The sequence below is a fragment of the Erythrolamprus reginae genome, chromosome 1 (assembly GCF_031021105.1).
Source record: "Erythrolamprus reginae isolate rEryReg1 chromosome 1, rEryReg1.hap1, whole genome shotgun sequence".
In the NCBI taxonomy this organism is placed as follows: domain Eukaryota; kingdom Metazoa; phylum Chordata; class Lepidosauria; order Squamata; family Dipsadidae; genus Erythrolamprus; species Erythrolamprus reginae.
Genome location: NC_091950.1, coordinates 374,069,680 through 374,090,593, shown reverse-complemented (window position 1 = coordinate 374,090,593; position 20,914 = coordinate 374,069,680). Strand labels below are relative to the sequence as shown.

General features: G+C 39.3%; 3 protein-coding genes across 7 annotated transcripts in view; 2 read left to right on the top strand and 1 right to left on the bottom strand.

The window, feature by feature from the left end:
* PPP2R5D (protein phosphatase 2 regulatory subunit B'delta) overlaps positions 1-13,327 on the top strand; it is a 56,894-nt gene extending 43,567 nt beyond the window's left edge. The window contains exons 11-16 of the mRNA XM_070734636.1: positions 1,920-2,090; positions 2,541-2,668; positions 3,187-3,288; positions 6,301-6,373; positions 7,670-7,786; positions 10,232-13,327. Coding sequence (XP_070590737.1) covers positions 1,920-2,090; positions 2,541-2,668; positions 3,187-3,288; positions 6,301-6,373; positions 7,670-7,786; positions 10,232-10,369 — 729 coding nt within the window. The 3' untranslated portion in view covers positions 10,370-13,327. The remainder of the gene's footprint in view (positions 1-1,919; positions 2,091-2,540; positions 2,669-3,186; positions 3,289-6,300; positions 6,374-7,669; positions 7,787-10,231) is intronic.
* On the bottom strand, positions 13,218-18,454 carry MEA1 (male-enhanced antigen 1). Of its 2 annotated transcripts, none has more exons than XM_070734637.1 (4): positions 18,365-18,454; positions 16,061-16,343; positions 15,849-15,948; positions 13,218-13,824 (listed from the first exon to the last, which is right to left on the bottom strand). In XM_070734637.1, exons 2-4 carry the CDS (start codon positions 16,331-16,333, stop codon positions 13,661-13,663), a joined length of 537 nt encoding a protein of 178 aa, XP_070590738.1. In that variant the 5' UTR covers positions 16,334-16,343; positions 18,365-18,454; the 3' UTR covers positions 13,218-13,660. The 2 variants fall into 2 exon arrangements, with proteins under 2 accessions (XP_070590738.1, XP_070590739.1); XM_070734638.1 differs by having other exon boundaries at positions 18,304-18,428.
* A 1,795-nt stretch (positions 18,455-20,249) lies between these two features.
* The window catches only part of KLHDC3 (kelch domain containing 3), a 67,046-nt gene continuing 66,381 nt past the window's right edge, over positions 20,250-20,914 (top strand). Inside the window, exons 1-2 of one of the 4 annotated variants that reach the window (XM_070734631.1) lie at positions 20,250-20,617; positions 20,813-20,875. The gene's annotated coding sequence lies outside the window, so the exon portion shown is untranslated. The remainder of the gene's footprint in view (positions 20,618-20,812; positions 20,876-20,914) is intronic. The other 3 variants (XM_070734630.1, XM_070734633.1, XM_070734632.1) reach the window with 3 other exon arrangements.

Genomic DNA, 20,914 nt, shown 5'->3' with positions numbered 1-20,914 from the left:
TAAAATACTCCATTCTGATTCCTGCTGGGAAGGTTATACATGGTGCTCACATGATCCCGGGACAGTGGAACTGTCATAAATACACATCAGTTGTCAAGAGCCCAAAATGTAATCATGTGACTAAGGCAGGGATCAGCAACTTTAAACATTCAAAGAGCCACAAAAGTCCTAACTGGGAGTTCCCAGTTCAATTCTGGAGCCACCCGGAAGGCTGGTTCTCCCACCATAGAGTTTCATTTTAATGTGGCGTCCTTTTTCCTCTGCCAATTAGAAATCCAGTTCCCCTACCATAGAGTCTTCTCCTAGCTCAGCAACTTTTCCTTTTACCAACCAGCAACAGGGAGCTGCAGCAGAGGGATGAAAGAGCCACATGTGGCTCCAGAGCCATAGGTTACTGACCCTTAGACTAAGGGAATGCTGTTGTAACTTTGAAGTTACTAAATAAATGGTTATGAAGTGCCTTGTTCAGGTGTGTGTAGCAATGTAATAAAACATGTCTTGCTGCAAGTAATAAAAAGTCTGAACAATGGGTGGCATTACAAAAGCTGCTGTCTTTAACCCCCAGTTGATTTTCAAATGGAGGTTTTAATTTGGTGACCTGGGAAGTTGCTCTAAAAGTTCAAAGTGAGAATGATCACCCAGATCAAATCCTCCCCAAGAATCTGGGAAAGGAAGATGTTATTATTATTTAGATTTTTATCCCACCTTTTGTATCTGTTTTGTCTGTCTCAAAAGAGTTAATATGCTTAATATTCCTGCCTCCTATAGACAATTCTGTGATATGGACTGAGCTGAGTTCTCCAACTGGATTTCATGTTTAAGACAGACCTAGAACTCATTATTTCCTTTTTTTGTAGGCCACTACCTTAGCTATTACACTAAACTGGTTCTGAATGTCAATTAATGTTAATAGCTTTTAAAATAACATAGGGAACAAAGAGGTTAAACAGGGAGTCCAGCAAACCTGGAAAACAGGGAAATCAGGGAATTATCAGGGAAATCGGTGCTTCGGGAAATATCAGGAAAATATCAGGGAATTCGTGAAAAAAACGGAATACAGTGTTCCCTCGATTTTTGCGGGGGATGCGTTCCGAGACCGCCCGCGAAAGCCGAATTTCTGTGAAGTAGAGATGCGGAAGTAAATACACTATTTTTGGCTATGAACAGTATCCCAAGCCTTCCCTTAATACTTTAAACCCCTAAATTACAATTTCCCATTCCCTTAGCAACCATTTAGATTATTACTCACCATTTGTTTATTTATTAAAGTTTATTTTTAAAAAATGTTTTTTAAAGACAGACAAAAGTTTGGCAATGACATATTGACGTCATCGGGCGGGAAAAACCGTGGTATAGGGGGGAAAACTGCGAAGTATTTTTTAATTAATATTTTTGAAAAACCGTGGTATAGACGTTCCGCAAAGTTTGAACCCGCGAAAATCGAGGGAACACTGTAAATCAGGGGGGGAAACCCAAACTATTAAAATGTTTAAAAGTCAGGGAAAAATCTTGTTAAAAAAACAACAATGAATTGTGCTGCCTGGCAGTCAGGCAAAAATGAGTATAACTGTGGCAACAACTTGCTTCCTCAACTACCAATATTTCTCCATGGCTTAGCCGTTTGGTATGACATAATTTACAAGCGGACCTTAACTAGATTGCAAGTTACAGGGAAATGTCAGGGAAATAGCAGAGAATTTCAAAATGCATTCCCCCTGGACATCCTGTTAAAAATCCAATTCTGTTACATAGAGAAAGAAATATACAGGAATCAGAAATGTTCTGTAAATACTGTATATATTATGTTTCATGCTGGATGGGATATGTAAAAATGTAAAGATTACTTCAAAATTAAAGGCTTCTAGACTACAACATCAGTTGTATATAATATATTTAATCTGCTTGCTTTTTTCTTTCAGGTGATAGTGGGGTTGCTAAAATTTTGGCCGAAAACACACAGCCCCAAGGAAGTTATGTTTCTGAATGAGCTAGAAGAAATATTGGATGTCATTGAGCCTTCTGAGTTTGTGAAAGTTATGGAACCTCTGTTCAGACAGTTGGCCAAATGTGTCTCTAGTCCACACTTCCAGGTGAGTTAAAAGCTAGGAGAGATGACAGTAGATTTTAGTATTAATACTTGAGCAGTAGACATTTTTAAATTTTCCTAGGTCATTAATTTCAAGCCTTCGGAGAAGGGTGGCACAGAAATCTAATAAATAATAACAAATAATAATAATTGGCAAATAAAAAAACATGACTGCTATATAAACTAATATTACAAAAACATTTCTTTTCAGAGAAATCCACTCACTATAGTTTTGTATGCTGATTTGTTAAAAAAAATGGAATTTGTTATAAGCCAAGCTAACAAAGACTCATATAAATAGATTGATTTTTAATTTTGATAAGCATCTACTAGCTGTTCATGTATTTAAAAATTATTGTCAAATTCAGGTGCCCACCTTATGATGGGAAACATAAGGAATTTTAAGAATGCCTCTTCTGTTTTTAACGAAGTCTCATTTTCATTATTTATACAGGTAGCAGAGAGGGCATTATATTATTGGAATAATGAATATATCATGAGTTTGATTAGTGACAATGCAGCCAAAATCCTCCCTATCATGTTTCCAGCACTCTACAAAAATTCCAAAAGTCATTGGAACAAGTAGGTATTTCAGTGTGGCTTGGGATAAGTGAAATTTCAAATTAGGGATCTTCAGCTTGCTTTTTTTGTCAAGAGTTATTGATGATAGGCCGATAATATTGCTATATGTTTAGTTTAGGCTCCTACATTTTCATTTTGGGAGGAAAAGGAGAAGAGCATCAATGGCAGTAATTGGAAATATGCAAGTTAAATTTCCAAAAGAGAAATGAATATGTTGCCTGTGTCCTATTTGCCTAACTTCATCTTTTTTGGGTGGGTGTAGATTTAATGGAATATGAGTTTTATGCATGTGCACTAACTTTTGAGGTAATTTTTTTCCCATTCAGTACTGAAAATTGTAAATGATTGTTTTTTGATGTTTTTTGAATGCCTTTTTGACTAATAAATAAATATGTAAGCATATGTGTTAGGAATTTAGAGTGTGGAACTTCCTGTTTTCCTCAGGGTGTGTTTTTAATCTCTGCCAAAATGTTTTGGAGACATTTTAAATAATTTATCATAATTTCTGTTTTCTGCAGGACAATCCATGGGTTGATCTACAATGCGCTGAAGCTGTTTATGGAGATGAACCAAAAGCTATTTGATGATTGCACGCAACAGTACAAGGCAGAGAAGCAGAAGTAAGTGTTTTTGTTGAGAAATAGATGGATAGTAAGTAATCTGTGAGTCCTGAGATTCTCCTTCTTGAGATAGCTGTTAATAACCAGAATGAAAAATCTGCAGTGATCTGCTTAAAACTCTCTGCAAATAAGACATTCCAGTTATTCTTATGGAACAGGGGGAAAATGGGCTGGAAAAAAATACAGATCAAGAAGCCAATAACTAAAATACCTGATACATTTAATCAGCTGTAAAAAATTGTGTGAACATGGATTGTTTGGAAGTAAAAGAAGCTACTAAAGAGTTTTTAAAAATATAAATAGTGGGTTTTTTTAATGTAGATCTTAACTGTAAAGCTAAAAAAGCTAAAACAACAGCATAATTTTATTTGTTTGTTTGTTTGACTTGTATTGCACCATCTTACCTAGAGGCAATTCTGGGCAGCTTACAAACATTAAAACAGGCTTACGGTATATTCTGCATATTTTGGTAGAGTTCCTCAACCCAAATAAGAATAGTGAAATAATGGCTTTTCACTTTGCATACTGGAAATGTATACCAGTATTATAATGTCACCAATAAGTAGAAAACAATTCTGTGCAGCCCCTTTTCTGAGTTCAGCCCATACTGAGTGCTGTGGCTGGTCCAAGTCCTGCTCAACTGATTACGGATTTCAAGGACCAAGAGACTGATGCGTTTTGGTATCCTAGACCAGTGTTCTTGGCACCCGAAACTGAGAGTGAGGAGGATGAGGAGTTAGAGACAGAAAACCAACCAGAGACTGTGGCACCCTCAGAGGTATTATTGAGTGTCTCAGGAGATGATGACGAACCACTTATAGATGCAAGAGTACGCAGGACTGTGACCAGACAGGATTATTTGAGACAGAAGAGTTTGGATGTGAATAGCTCTATAGCAGTGATGAACGTTTTTTTTCCTCGGGTGCCAAAAGAGCGTGCGTGTGCACTTTCCTGCACGCACCAGTGCCCACGCCCATAATTCAATGCCTGGGGAGGCTGAAAACAACTTTCCCCGCCCTCTGGACGCCTTTTGGAGGCCAGAAATGGCCTGCTTCCAAATTTCTGGTGGGCCCAGTAGGCTCATGTTTCACCCTACCCAGGCTCCAAAGGCTTCCCTGGAGCCGGGGGAGGGTAAAAACGCCTGCCCCTATTCCCACGAAGGCTCTCTGGAAGCCAAAAACACATTTCCAAAGCCTCTGTGTGAGCCAAAAATCAGCTGGCCGGCACACACATGCACTCTGGAGCTGAGCTAGGACAACCGGCTCATGTGCCAGCAGATATGGCTTTGCGTGCCACCTGTGGCACCCGTGCCATAGGTTTGCCATCACTGCTCTATAGAATACTTGGCCACGATTTGTGACTATGTAAGAGAAAGTCTTGCAGGCAATCAGTGCGAAGGACAACAAAGTCCATGTGTGTAGAGATCAAGTTTGTTTCCAGAAAGCTGTAAAATGCCACAGACTGCTTATCCGGGACTTCTGCCAAAAGGCTGTGAGTTTTTGAGTGATTAATAGACCCTTCAAAGACATTAATGAGGACTTGGACTCCGGTCTGAACCATTGCCCAGTTCTTGATAAAGTTCCTTTCACTTTTAACTATTTATTTTATTTTATTTTTTCGATTTTTTTCTCCTCGCAGAGTCAGGGTGGCTTGGTGCTATAAACAGGTTTTTTTAAAACAATTTTGCTAGGAACAGTTTTTCCCAATACTGTATGTCTTTTTATCCTATACCTTTCCGGCTGGTGTGTGTATGTGAACTCATTTTCTGGGGTTCCCTGGCTTAGACAGAACACTGAGAAGCACAAACTGCAAATCTGTAAATGTTTCTTGAGAATAAGAAATATGACAATATTCAGTCAGCACTTTAAAAACAGTTGTTTATAATATTTATTGCAGTGTAAATTTTTAAAGCGGATTTTTACTTCCAAGTAAACATTTAAATCTCTGGATTTAGTAGCTTCATGGTCTTTGTCCTGCTCAGTTCCATAGCACATTAAGTCAAACTCGCTGCATCACCTTACCGTCATGTGACATTTTGCAACATTTTCCCCATTCACTGAGCTGCGGTGGAATGACCTTAATGTGACACATCCAGCTCAATTTGACACCCCTGCCTGAATGGACATTTGATCTTTAATAATGTTTTAAATCTGGGATAAGAAGTTCCTACAGGAGGGTAACCCCAAAATAATGAGAGATGGGGGTTAATGTCTGTTACCTTCTGAAGAATTGAGTTGGATTGGGTGAAATGAGTGAACTGCTTTTGGGTGGTGGTGGATGGGAATGATTGTGGTCACTCTGAAACCTGGGATAAAAGTGGAAAAAGTATTATTTATGACATACGGGGGGGAAGGATTTTATATTTTTCTAAGCTATTTATGAGTGGGGGAGGGAAAAGGGAGGGAAAGAGCTACTTAAATTTGAATCTATGTAGCATGGGACCATGTTATCTCAGGGACCGCCTTCTGCTGCACAAATCCCAGCGACCAGTTAGGTCCCACAGAGTGGGCCTTCTCCAGGTCCCGTCAACAAAACAATGTCGTTTGGCGGGGCCCAGGGGAAGAGCCTTCTCTGTGGCAGCCCCGGCCCTCTGGAACCAACTCCCCCTGGAGATTAGAATTGCCCCCACCCTTTCGTAAGCTCCTTAAAACCCACCTCTGCCGTCAGGCATGGGGGAACTGAGATAATCTTTCCCCCTAGGCCTTTACAATTTATGTATGGTATGTTTGCTTGTAGGTATGATTGGTTTTAAAATAAGGGTTTTTTAGTTGTTGTAGTATTGGATTTACATGCTGTTTTTATTATTGTTGTTAGCCGCCCCGAGTCTATGGAGAGGGGCGGCATACAAATCCAATAAATAAATGAATGAATGAATGAATGAATAAATAAATAAATGGGATGGTCTAATACTTTTCAAGCTTTGTATTTAGAATGATGTGACATGATCTGACCCCTAGAGAAATGCTAAAATGGAAGCTTTAATGCAAAAAATAAATTTCTTTCCATCTTCAGAGGGCGGTTCAGATTGAAGGAAAGAGAAGAGATGTGGCACAAGATTGAGGAGTTAGCTCGGCAGAATCCTAAGGTAATGATTATTATGATCGGATGAAAGGTTTTGAAATATCCTCACTTTCTTCTATTTTTAGGTAATACTGCCACACTCTTAGGACTGCTGAACTAAAAACTGTGTTTAAATCTGACTCTGGCTTTAGTGCGTAGTACAGTAAATGTTACTATCAGCTTCTGTTTCCAATGTATAAAATTGAAGTATAAAGACCAAATGTGGTCACATGCTTTATCTGATGGTATTTTCGAACTGATAAGCATGCATCTAAGCAGTTGCTAAAACAAACTAAACTAGTTTAGTTTTTCTGGGAGACCCAAGTACCTATATAACTCGGTTTATTGACTTAGTCTGGCACTAGATTAGTGTTTCATAAGTTTGGTAAGTTACTACATTAAAGGAATAAATGTCAGAAACTGCCTTTGTAGCCCACCTAGCTGATTACTGTTTCTGGCAACTGCAAGGTTTGTAAGATATCTTAGATGGAGTTTCTAGGCACAGAATCTGAATTTCTACATATAGCATGTACAGTGTTCATGTACACAGAATACTGAGCTACTAAACAGTGGTTATCATTGCTTGCTGAATGCCTGAAAAGGAGTTCAGTTTAATTGGTTTTGCAAGTTACTGCTTCTCATTTGATTCTCACAGAATTGGAGCAATATATAGATAACACTTATCCTGTCTATTACCTGAAAGACAAGAATAGCTAACTTTATAGGAAAACCTTATATAAAGCTATAGAGTGCCACATTTCAAATGAACCCATTAAAATTCTTTTCATCCAACTTAAGAGACATAAAATTGTTTAAAGGATAATGTTATAATATTACTGTTATATCACTCTACTATTTTATGTGAAATATAATATATCCCCGGTGTTAATTCTTGTAGGAGTTCAGACTTTTTCACTCACTAATTCCTTTAACTCAAAATCTCTTTTAATATTGAATAAAATTCTAGTTTTGAATTAGTAATAGCTGCATATGAACAAAGGTGTTGTTAGGTTTTAGTTAAGATTGGTTCTTTTGTCTTGATACTTTTCCTTATTTTGTGTAATTGGGATTTTCAGCTGTGCAACAAAAAACCTGAATCAATCCCTTTTATTGTAAGGGAATATCTGAATTAAGAATGGAAGTTTTCAGTAACCTTTATATCCCCGAATCTATTTCACAAAGGGATCATGAATTGTAATTGAAAACGTTCACATTATATCCTTTTTCTTTTTCTTTTTGGGATCTGTGTATATGTGTAAACATTTGACGTTCTAGTACTTGAGCTTGCATTCCCATTTTTCTGTGTGCTGTGTTCCTGCAGTACCCCATGTTTTGCGCACCCCCACCTTTGCCTCCTGTTTATTGCATGGAGACGGAGACCCCCACTGCAGAGGACATACAGCTACTGAAGAAAACGATGGAAACAGAGGCTGTACAGGTGATTTAATTATATAAACCCAGAGCATGTAGTTCCTAGTAGCTAGTTTCTCTTAAGCAAGCAAATTTTGACAGACCCTTACTTGGCTCAAAGGCAAACTAGTCATAAATGATTGGCACATGGTTTCTCTGTTGAAAGGCAGAATGGGTGGGAAATAATCCTCAATTTCTCAAATAGCTTAGAAAACGTGTGCAAGGATTTGTCGGCTACCACAGCTTAAAATAGAGGGACAGTGGTTTCTAAATATCACTCTGGGGGTATTTCTGACTACTGCAGGTTTATAAGCTAACCCACAGTTTCTGAGTTCCACAAACAAAACACCAAGTCACTATACCTTTCCTGTTCGTTCCTCTACCTGCACTGTTTTTAATGGTTTGTTTTACATGGCTTTTTGGAAACAAATACACAATTGTTCTAGTAACTGCGAAATGAGCTAACAGTCACTTGGATGCATTTAGGACTAAATAAGTACCTATGGAACACTGACTACTTAATTACATTTTGCATGAAAGGACAAAATCAACAGTTATTATTATTATTATTATTATTATTATTATTATTATTATTATTTATTAGATTTGTATGCCGCCCCTCTCCGCAGACTCGGGGCGGCTCACAACAAAACAAAACAATTCATAACAAATCTAATAATTATAATTTAAAATATTTAAAAATCCCATTTACTAAGCAAACATACATACAAACACACCATGCATAAATTGTATATGCCCGGGGGAGATGTCTCAGTTCCCCCATGCCTGACGACAAAGGTGGGTTTTAAGGAGCTTACGAAAGGCAAGGAGAGTAGGGGCAGTTCTAATCTCTGGGGGGCGCTGGTTCCATAGAGTCGGGGCTGCCACAGAGAAGGCTCTTCCCCTGGGGCCCGCCAACCGACATTGTTTAGTTGACGGGACCCGGAGAAGGCCCACTCTGTGGGACCTAATCAGTCGCTGGGATTCATGCGGCAGAAGTTCCAAAGGAGGCATAAAGGAATCAGTCCCATAGCATTTGGGATGGTTAAATTAGATTTCTTAACATTTCAACAAAAGCATTTGTCCTTCCCTGTGGTGATGATGCTCCTTGAATTATGTAGGTCCATGACACAATTCCAGTGTTCATACACTCCATGTCAGTCTTGGTTTTGGAATGGGCACAGTTGGAAGATTCACTGTATTTCATATGGCAGGAGAGTATAACTTTTTACTCTTCTGCTCCTACCTTCTGTACTTCCTCTGTTTCCTCTTAATTTTGCCTCTTGCTAACATACTGTTAGCTATTTTTTTCCAATCTGAATTTGAAACATTAAATTTGAAAGCTCTCTGAAAGAGTTTGTATCATACCTTCCCTGTCAGGAAATAGTTTTTTGAAATTGTGTGCCCACAGATTAAGTATAGTATGTTTTACTGATTAATAAATTGACCATATCAAAGCATGAACATCAGCAACAGTAAAATACAATAAATAAGATACAGTGAAATGTAATAAAATAGATTACAGTGAGATAAAATAAACTATGCCCAGTCTTCTGTTGTCACAGAAATGAAACCGAAGTAGAGTTCAAAAATAGCAATCTCTAATAATATGAGTCAAAGGCGGAGTTCCCTTTGCTTCTTATGTTTTGGAGCCTCAATGGTCCTATTTTGTAAAAGATAAGTTTAAATAACCACACAATATGTGGTTGTATTTCAATTTCTGCACTAAGATACTCTGACTGGCATTTCTGCTTGCTTCTCAGTTTCTGTGTTGCTGATTTGTAAACTAGAATGTTGTCTAGATTGTTTCTTTCATCATCATTGTAGTGTGTATATATTGATCTATAATCATTGACTCAGCTTATCTACTTCAGTTATTAGCTTGCTGTTTACTTTGTTAATATTTAATTTCTGACTGTGGTAATTTTGTTGTTTTCTTGCTTGTGTGACATTGTGTTTTATTATTATCACTTGAAGGATGATACTTACAGGAAAATGAAATAGTTAAATATCTTAGTCAGGGATCCTTCGGGATTGGGTGGCCTAGAAGTCGAATGAATGAATAAATGAATGAATGAATGAATGAATTTAATTGGTGGCATTCCAAAAATTGCTAGAGCATAGTTTCCCATCATCTTTGATAATTGTTGCCAAGGTTGATAGGTTTTAAATCCAGCATTATATGAAAAATCACAGACTTCCCTGTCCTGCTTGCTTACCAATTTCTATATTGACTTTTATTGTAAGAGTTGTAGAACTTAGTGGCATCTGTCTATGTCATCATCTGAAAACAGACATTGGGTACAGTAGCAAATAGGTATTATTTGGACTTTTGGAGATGGCCCTAATTAAACCCAACTTGGCTACGATTTAGTAATCTATATATAATACCAAAGAGAAGAGAGCAAGTTAGCTCTTGGGAGAAATTTGCAGATCCTACAAACTACTTTTAATCTGCTATGTTTGTGTTTAGATGTTGAAAGATATAAAGAAGGAGAAGGTTTTGCTGCGCCGGAAATCAGAGCTGCCTCAGGATGTCTACACCATAAAGGCTTTGGAAGCGCACAAGAGAGCGGAAGAATTCCTCACCTCAAGCCAGGAGGCCCTCTGACGGGCTAGGGAGACCCTGGAGGCTACACAGAAATGCACTTTGTTCTAACGTATAGCTAGGGAACGAACATGGTGACCTGTGCCTGTCCTCCACACCATTCCCATTCTTTCAGGTTCAATTTGATTTTACATTGTACCTCATATCCCACCACACTTTCACTTGTTCCTGCTTTAAATCTTTTTAAGGCTGTGTTTTGTGTGCACTTGTGATGGGAGCCTAGGAATCTGTGAGAATGTCATTCTATTGAAAGGAACATCCTAATTCCTGAATTTGTAAAAAAAAAAAATCTACAGTCCCAGGACCAAGGAATTTATCTGTTTTATCAGTCATCCAGAGCTCTTTCCATCTGTCACACAACTGAGTGGACTGCATAATGGAAATGTTAAGTTATATTGACTAAATAGGTCGATATAAGCCATTTTCTCTTGAGAATAATGTGATTCATCCCTCTCATAAGACTTAGAATAAATTGCTAATCTGGTGGAGATTGCAGCTGTGTTTGGTCGTTATGAGTAAGGATGATACTGTACAACCCCCTTCCCTGAAATTGTGTTTGCATTAGAAGTCATGCATAATTCCAAATCCATTGATTTACATAATGCTTTCAAAGAATTTTACCTTCCAAATAGAGGCTTGCAGTTGTTCTATGTGCCTGGCAGCTATTGTGCAGCTGCTGCATGAATGTATTACTTGAGTCTTGCTTTCTGCCTATCTGTGTTAGAACTGGAGGGAGAGTAGCAGTTAAGCACATTCTCTACTAATAATGCCAACTTTCCTTTCAGCTGTTGGGTTTTAAACTGCGGCAAATCTTAAATAGACAGCTTTGTGAATTTTGCATATTGAAAATCATAGGAAAAATTAAATAAAGAATGCAGGGAACTCCAATTTCGATTTATCAACTGAGCTACTATTTCCCAGTTAATTCCTCTTCCTGTTGCTAAATTTCTACTCCCATAGTCTCTCAGCTAGCATGGTTTTATTTTCATGTGGATTCCAGCTGTTCTAGCCCCATTCCTCAGTTCAGGAAACCAAATATCAAGTAGCAGCAGAAATTCACCTTAGGGAATATATAATTTGGGGTATTCAGATTTCTTTGAAGTATGGGTAGCCAGAATAGAATAGTTACATTTATTTAACAGCTTTTCATAGTTGAAAAGCTGCTGACTTAATTGGTAACCACAGAAGGGGAATCCTTCACTATCCTTTGGTTAAAGATACTGTGCTCTAGCTTTAGCAAAAATGTTTCTAGTGAGTGTTGTTTCTCCCTCCCCCGTCCCCAGATTTAGGGTTTTATCTATTTATTGCTCATTTAGGGGGCCCCTTATTGGGTAACAGTGGAATATCAGAAAAGTAGTAATTTTGAATTGGACTGTGAGACTTTTTTCATGTTGTTTAAAACTCCATGTGCTCTAATTTTGTCTTGTCTACTTACTTATAGCATTCTGTTCCACTGTACCTTTAATGACTTGATTGAAGTTTATTTGTAGCATATTTCATTTCAATATTCACCGAATTTACCTCTTCAGAGATACCTTTTAACTCTTAAAAAAAATGAAATTTAAAAAAGAGGACATTTGCCAATTTTCCATACTGATACTCAAGCCACAGGCTGGGTACCTATATCATGCTATTCTTTCTTTTAAACCATGAATTATTGAATAAATCACAGTGCCTGGGCTTACCCATCATGCAAGCCAAACAAATGTCAGTCTGATACATTCCTCTTCGATATTTTTCTCTGTGAAATTCTTCATTTTCCCACAATTTTTGTCCCCTTACTAACAGTCCATCAGCATTCCGTTATCATTAAGTATGCTCAAGCTTCATTGGCCTATTTCTGGAATTCTCACAAGCTTTTCCCTCCCTGGAACATTATTACTTTGGCAACCCTTATTTTACGCATGATAGTAATTTAACTACATGAGGACAGGCACTTAGAATTGAAACTGACGTTAGAATATATGATGATGCTAACCTCCACTGTCTGCTGTCAAAATACTTTCAATATCTGTTGTTCAAGATGCTCTGTCTGGCTGTAGTTTCTCATAACAATAAGGATGTCTTTTAATCCTCTCGCAGGGTATCAGTTGAAGCATAGGTGGAAGGAAGTTAAACAGTAACGTATAATTGATTTGCAAGATGTCCCTCGGTTCAGTGACAGAATGAAACAAAAATGAAAGTTCACTGAGTAGCTTGCACATTCAGCCACTGTTTTTTCAAAGTGTGGTTTAGCTGTGGGAGGAACAAAAGAAAACTTGGAACTCCTTAACACCAACGTGTGGTTGTCTGCTTATCTATTCCCCCTCAAGGTTGGGCTCTGTAAACGGGAAAGACCATAGGAGAATAGCCTTCATTACCCACGTGTATGCTACACAGCACTTCTATGCCTGTTACAGTTTTGCATAGGTGAAGCAGGGCTGTAATTGAGCATCATATGCTGTACACTTAGATGTAAATATAGGCTTTGTCTAATCTTTCTTTGGGATCAGGGAACTTGTGTTTGGGACCTAATATTAAAATTTAGTTTGCTGCCAATTCATTTGAGTGTCCTATATATCTATCAGAGAAGCTATATGTAAGAGGTTAAAAAAAAATCACACTTCAAGCCAGATGAGCACCTCAGCTATACACAACTTCCAGTTATGCTCTACCTTAATCTAGCTCTACTTAAAACCCTTGCGTTTGTCCCTACTTCAGCTTTTACCTTCCCTTACTTTTACATGGATAGGAATGGAGATGCCTCTTTTGTGTCTTATACAGCCCTTCCCAAAAGGGGTGGGTGGGTGGGGAAGCAACTAAATGATACATTCACTCCCTGGACACAGGTATTAAGCTGCTTTACGATTCATTATGTACATATGGTGTACTTTATTTTCAGTAGAGTATTACAGTGTTGGATTTTGTACAGATGTCCCTGTATGTACAGAACTAAATAAAATGGATCTCCTGGAAAGATGATACACTGGACTGCACCTCATGGCCACATTTAGCTCTTTAGCCCATGTGTCACAATAGGTAGAAAGAACAGACTAAACACATACCCAAAACACTTTCTTCTGCTTCTTCTTCTCAGGATTAAGAAAACAGTCTCACGGTCACCACCACTAAACATTTATAACTAAGTACTACAGACAACTGGTGAATTATTTGCAGTTTTACCAGATGAATTGACAGGTTCAGTGCTGCAGAAAGGGGAGATTACTACCTAATCACTTTAGAGACAGAGAGTTTAAAGTAGATTAACTCCAGTTTAGCTGTTTTCTTTGTAGGCAAGAAGCTCACTGGGGCTCTTCATTTCCATTCTGGCTTAAAGCCATTCTGACTTTGTCTGTCTTGCAGTGTTCGTTGCACCATATCCTGCCACTGCTCATCCGATATCTCATTGGCCCAAGCAGGGATGCTCAGCGTAGGAAGCTTGACTCCAGCCATGGTCCTTTTCACTAATTCCACATGTTCTAGAATAAAAAATTTTTTTAAAGGCAAAGGATGAGAAATAATCCCCATTCTATAGACTGTTCATGTAGTTTCAATCTAAATGGATAAAGGAGTAACTCATCGACACTGTCGAGCAAACAATTACCTATGGCTCAAAAGCCATGCACTGCCCTGAATGGAATGTTCTTCAGTTTAAAGTTCTGTCATTCAACATCAACTGGTATGAAAGGCTAGTGATTTTATAAAAGAAGATCAAAATAGCTATACAACACAAATAACCAGCCTGTTACCATGTCTCCCATGGTAGGCTGGGTCTTAATTTTTGCTCCAAAAGATACACTAGGGCTTATTTTCATGTGATGTCTTATTTTTTTCATGTACAACAGACATATCAAATACAGGTCCTGTGGGCTGGATGGGCCCATATCTGGCCCATGGGACTGGCTTGGAAATGCTGAGGGACAGTCCCCACTGCCCTGGCGCAGCTGGGCGCCCCTCCAGCACGTGCACAGGAGGCAGTGAGGGCGTGGGGGCTGATGGTGTCTGGTGCATTCTAGGGCTGTGCAACCCATGCAGTGCAGGTGAGGCCAAGTATTGCGACTGCTGGGCTGGCTCTCCAAGCAACAGGCAGACACACAGGAAGGAGCCATGCGATCCGGCCCGCTGGACACACTTCACAGCTGCCGCCCATTCTCCCACTGTCTGACTTTGCCTATGGCTGCGATGGGGCAGGCAGCTGCATGATGCATCTGACAGGCTGGATTGTGGATTGTGTTCCCCCCCCCCCCCCCACCATGCCTGAAGTTGGTGCCACCGCTGTAAGGCAGATGGCGGGGTGGGGGTGACACCATGTAGTGGCCCCTGTGCGGTCGACCCCCGCCGTCCAACCTCGCCCTCCAGCTCTGCTGCACATGTGGGATGAGCCTGTCAGGTGCATCATGCAGCTGCCTGCCTGACCGCAGCTATAGGCAAAGTCAGACGGTGGGAGAATGGGCAGGCATCTATGCAGTGTGTCTAGTGGGTCACATGTTCCTGCTGCACCACCTGCAACAGCCCTGGCAAATGAGAAGGGCCGAGGAGCCCATGTCCCAAGGAGGCATATGGGACGGGCTCCCCGAGAGGCAAACACAATGCTGATGATCTTAACTGTGGCTCATTTTGGGGGTAGGGCTTATATAACAAGCATCCTGAAAAATCATGCTAGAGCTTATTTTCTGGTTTGGTCTTATTTTTGGGGAAACAAGGTATTTACATGCTGTTCTGATAAATAATGTTCGTTCTTCTAGTTATAACAATCAGGCATTTGGGAAAGAATTTGATTTGAACAGCTGGAGATGAAGCGGCATAATAGTAGGGTACAAGACTATTTGTTTAGGTTAAACGTCATTACAGTTGGATTAGGATGACGTATAAACCTATTCTATGGCATCCATTAGGCCATTATACCTGTAGTTTTATTTCCAAATCAAACAAATACTAATAGATGGCAAGACACTACAAAAGTAAATGTGATAATTTATACTGCATGGTGGCTTCACATATATCAATAAGGCCTACTTTATTTTTATTACTGGACAAGTACAATTAACTATATTAATATACAATCCTACAAAGCACATGGCAGAGTTCTTAGACCATCCTAAGCTAAAACTGCACTATAGATTAAAGTGAAATATAAATCTATATGCAAACATACCAATACTGCAGAATTAAAAAAGAAGAAATCAGGTTTACACATGGACTAATTCTAGATTGACACAATCTAAATTTAATTCAGAAAATTGTACAGGCAAATGGAGCAATAAAGTTGCCTGGAGAGGAAAAAGTGCTAGATGACACTGAAGAAGTAAAGACTGCAGTCCTTGGAGAGGGACGGCATATTATTATTAATATTAATATTATTATTAATAATAATAATCTTTATATGTTTAGTGATGAAATAATATAATGTGTCAGATTATCTGCATGAAATGTCTAAAACAAAGTTAAAACTATCCTTATACAATCATACCAGGACACAAAGTTGGAAGTTTTGTTATATTACCTGGATCCATGGGGATTGAGCTGTGACTGCTTTGAGCTACATTTCTGTCCTCATCCTCATCACTTTCGACAGGTGGGTCAGGCAGATGTAGTCTCATTGCCTACATATGATACACAGGGCCATTAAAATTTATCAAAATGTAAAGATACATGCATTAATTTTCTCCTGGTAGCATTATTTTCCATATAGGGTGTTTGAAACAAAACTGCCACCTGAAGTCGCTGATTGATGTCAAGGGTTGGCTCTGTGCTAGTTGCTGTTAATTCATGTGTTGTTGATCCCTGATCTGGTTCTTGGTTCAGTGGCTGATATACATAGCCGTTATTGTTACTCTCTTCTTCCTCGTCTTCTGGCTCTTCACTACTCCATTCGCCCGCAGGATCAAGAATTCCATCAGATGGTTCTTGAAGCCCCAGCTCCTCATGCTCATTTGGACAGATCCTCTCTGGACCCATTCTCTGTGTAACTACTGCCTCTAAGGCCATGCAACTGGATCTGTACAGAAAAAAGAAACTTGATCTCAGCACCTGGCATCACAAAAGTAATGAATATAAAGAAAATTGGAAAGAGTGTAGGGAACCAAGAGATGGTCAATTTTGTCCCAGCAGATTCCATTCTATATTAGCACACATTATTATGTTCTACTCCATGGTACAGTACATATTTAGCATTTTCAGAAACTCTGTTTCTGTCACTGGTGTGACTTATTTTGTTACCTAAGACAATTTTACACATGCAATGCTACAGTAGTTAACCATTATTTAATAAATCACAACAGGCAAGGTTCACATAACATGCCAGTGCAAAACCAAATAAACCACAACATATAATTGCAGCCTCTAATAAAATTTTATTTATTCATTTATTTGATTTTTATGCCCCCCTTCTCCTTTAGACTCAAGGTGGCTTACAACATGTTAGCAATAGCACTTTTTAACAGCCAGCATATTGCTCCCATAATCTGAGTCCTCATTTTACCCATCTCGGAAGGATGGAAGGCTGAGTCAACCTTGAGCCGGTGATGAGATTTGAACTGCTGACCTACTCTACCTGCTGTGTCATCCCTGCGCCAATCAATAGTCCTGCCAAATCTGATACCATTCTAAGCAAACTCTGGATTAGAGTATCAGTCAAAAATTAGTTTTTCAGGCAGTTAAAGTCATGTAACCATTACAGATAATTTGTTAATGTTTCAAATTTTACTCTATGGGAAAATAAGTGCACATGAATGGGGACAGAATAAAACCTGTCCTATTTACTGTGGTAATTGCTATGTCAAAATCTCTCAATATATTTTATTTTCCTATTCAACGTTAGAAAATAGGCGCAACTAATGCTGTAGAAAAATGGGGGAAATCCCAGATAAAAGACATGCATATTTTTTTAGAACCTCAGCAGTAGACAGCAAAGCCATTTTTAAAAAACCAAAACATCTACATAAAATTACTGCATAAAATATCTGCAAATTCAAAGCAGCAAAATTCCTAGTTACCATGTAATTATAAAACAGGCTCCAGTATTTTAACGCACTAGAGGACATAATTAACTTTTCAATACATAAATACTTCTCCCCTTATACATGTATCCAGAGACCTTGTTTAGCCAATAAAGGTAGAATTAGACCAAAGCTTGTTTCTAGCAGCCAATGGACATCCGCAAGCACCATATAAAAGAAATACCCATCCTGCCCACCCTCAGAATAATACAATAGAATAGAATTTTATTGGCCAAGTGTGATTGGACACACAAGCAATTTGTCTTGGTGGATATGCTCTCAGCGTATATAAAAGAAAAAGATACATCAAGAATCATGTGGTACAACACTTAATCATTGCCATAGGGGTCAAATAAGCAATGAAGAAACAATATTAATAAAAATCTTAGGATACAAGCAACAAGTTACAGTCATACAGTCCTAGGTGGGAGGAAAAGGTGGATAGGAATGATGAGAAACAGAAGTGCAGATTTAGTAAAAAGTAAAAAATAAAGATTATAAACCAGCATTTTACCAGACACAGTCTCCTTTCCCACAACTCTGATTCCGTTTTAATACCATCCAAACTGATTACAATTATTGAAGCTTAGGAAGGTTTCTTTAGTTTAACTAAAGGCAGTGTTTTGTGTTTTTTGAGAGGGGGGGATCTCCTCGCATTTAGCTTAACTGATTACTCCGAATTAATTGGGGGCAGAGAAGAAGCTTCGATCCAATCTATGATACGCAGTTTTATACCTCTGCTCTGTTTTATCTTAATTGAAGAGTCTAGTCTATCTTTCGGGATTGCTCTAGATATTAAAACAAGGTCATACACGAGAGAATATTTTTGATGCTGAATATTGCTCTCTGTACTGTATTTCCATATTACACCCACTCCCCATGATAACCTCCATTTCCAACATCGCCCCGCTCATCCCATGTCATGCTGTACGAACTGGCGACCTAAGTATTCCCTTGCACCTGCTAGGAAGGGCTGTCAGCAATCACCATTACCACCGGTACAAAAATCTTCTAGCCTCACCAAGACAAATTGCGCTCTCTTGCTGTAAGACCGAGCTAAAAGATATTCCGCGGCCTCAATCCCCGGAAGCAGCGCACATCCGGCCCTTGAGAAAAGCGTCATAGCTAAGCGCGGCTGGAGGGCTTGTAACTATGACGACGCGAGCCAACGCTACACTCTGAGACTTGACAACTTTGTTCAGCGTCTCTAAGTTCCGCCTTTCCCACGATTATGTCCTTTTTTTTTCTTTTCTGCAGCCTGCAAAAACTTCTGATTGGTGCTTTATATGTGATCAGTTCTGCATAGAAGAAAAGGAAAGGAAGGAAGGAAGGAAAGAAGGAAGGAAGGAAGGAAGGAAGGAAGAAAGAAAGAAAGAAAGAAAGAAAGAAAGAAAGAAAGAAAGAAAGAAAGAAAGAAAGAAAGAAAGAAAGAAACCATCCCCATGAATGGGGCGCAGCTAGCCTGTATTAGAAATTAGAAATTATTTCTGGAGATCACATTGAAAAGGTCAATTATCAGATTCCCTTTTCTCTGATGAAAAACATATGCTGTCAAGGTTCCAGGTAACATCCGAATTTAAATCAGAGTCCAAGTCAAGGCATTTGTCAAAATTCCAAGTTATTTCCAGAGCCATCCTGGTACCTTCACTGAGAAACCTGAATCTGAGCTTCCCAACCAGTTGAAAGTTCACATGCCTTGCCTCCCGCCCACAAACTTGTCATGTTGTCTAACCAGGTTGTGCCAGCACAGCAACTCCTTCCACTTCCACCCTGGTGGTGGATATATGATGGCCTTGAACTTCTTGTAACAATGCTTCGAGGCTGCATCTGCTCTCATGAAATCACCCCTCCCAAGTTCCCATAAACATTAGGCCTTCTACAGATAGTGTGGCAAGCTGTTGATTTTTCACCAATTTCTGCACCGGTTTCATATAAGGTCTTCTGCTTCCAGATATACTGATCTCTTAAAAGGCAACAGAGAGGAAGCTTTATGATTCAGCTGCGAACTTTGGGGGCAGAAGCTGTGCATCAGATCAGAACACAAGACATGATTATTGGCCTATGATCATTTCAATGGGCTATGTAAATTTCAAAGCTTATTTGATTTGGAACACTATTATGTGTTATTACTGTATGATTTATCTCGAGAAAAGTAAAAGTGGTTTATTTTTCAGCTATCTTAAATATATGTATGTATGTATGTATGTATGTATGTATGAATGTATGTATGTATATAAACATAGTGAGACAACAAACACAAATAAAATTTTAAAAATCCTAATCAATAACATCCAGCCCAGATTAATGTTTTCATTTTTTAAAAATCCCAATTAATAACATCCAGTCCAAATCAATGTTAAGATGCTAAAGGTTAAGGCCTGAGCCCATGTTTAACAACAACATATGCATAATATTGTTATAGATTTGTCAATAAGGACAAATACCCCCCCTTTCTACTTTCACCTAAAACAAAATTAAATTGAGTTGAAAAGTCAGCTTCTCTTTCATCAGTTTTTAAACCATTATATTTGTACAACACATCCACTGCCTAATTCTGCGTGACTAATTCATATTAAATGCCTAAACTATAAATGTGTACAACAATAGCATATAAATGGGAAGGGATATTACGAGTAATATAATCCAAACCCCTACATAGGGATCTATTAAAACGTCTTAGACAAAACAGTTGGCCAACTACTCCCCCTTTTTTAATATATCAACGAAAGGAGTCTTAATTGTTCTTTTATTCAACAGTTTTCATTGGTAGTTAAAGATCATATTCATTGAATTATGACAGCTAAAAAGCGATAGATGGGTGGATTCCCCGTCTTTCCAAAGCGCATGTGCGAGGGGAGAAACAGCTCCCCCACATACCCGCTTGAAATCTTTCCTCGCGCAACCTTGGGCTTCAAAGGAGGCGCAAAAGCAGAAGACTACATTTCCCAAGCTCCCTCAGTGAGCGGGACGCGCCGATGCTGAATTCAGGCTGGGCCTGGATTCGGGAGGGGGAAAAAGAGAGAGATTGAGCCGCCTGAGGAGAAAACTGGACTTAGCTGGGCCGTTAGAGCGGGTATGACCCTTCGGGGCCGCAGGTCGGCCCCGCTTCCCTCTCTCCCGAGCTGCCGAGAAGGACGCGGGTTCAACCGGGGTTCTGCCGCGAGGCAGGTGGGCAAGACGCGCGTTGTGGGGCGCTTGGGTACTGGAGGTGCAGTCGGAGACCGTGGCTCCGCTCGGCAGGATGTGAGGACGACCGAATCCTCGTGGCCGTCAGGTACTGGGATGGCGGTGGAGGACCCCCCCCCCTTCCAGGGAAAAAGAATAATTTATAACGCGCGTTGATATAAATAAAGGGAGACCAGACCAGTGAGGGGTGTGACAGGACAAGCACCTTGTGTGAGCACTGAGAATCCTAAGCTAGAGTCTTAAAGGAGGCTCCTTGGCCTTATGTTTCCCTGGCCTCTTCCAGGTAGCCTCGAGGGTCAAAGGTCCTGACTGAGGTGGAATATCAAACATGCCCTCATAAATCAAGGTATGAAGTACCCAACGTCGGAAATATTTTTCCAAAGGA

Bases quoted from the DNA above. Each gene is read 5' to 3' on its own strand.
- MEA1 (XM_070734637.1), bottom strand. From the start codon at position 16,333: ATGGCCTTAGAGGCAGTAGTTACACAGAGAATGGGTCCAGAGAGGATC. The intron at 15,949-16,060 runs GTGGCAGTTTTG...TATCATATGTAG, and splicing joins ACATCAATCAGCGACTTCAG to GCAATGAGACTACATCTGCC. The intron at 13,825-15,848 runs GTAATATAACAA...TTTTTATTCTAG, and splicing joins CTCAATCCCCATGGATCCAG to AACATGTGGAATTAGTGAAA.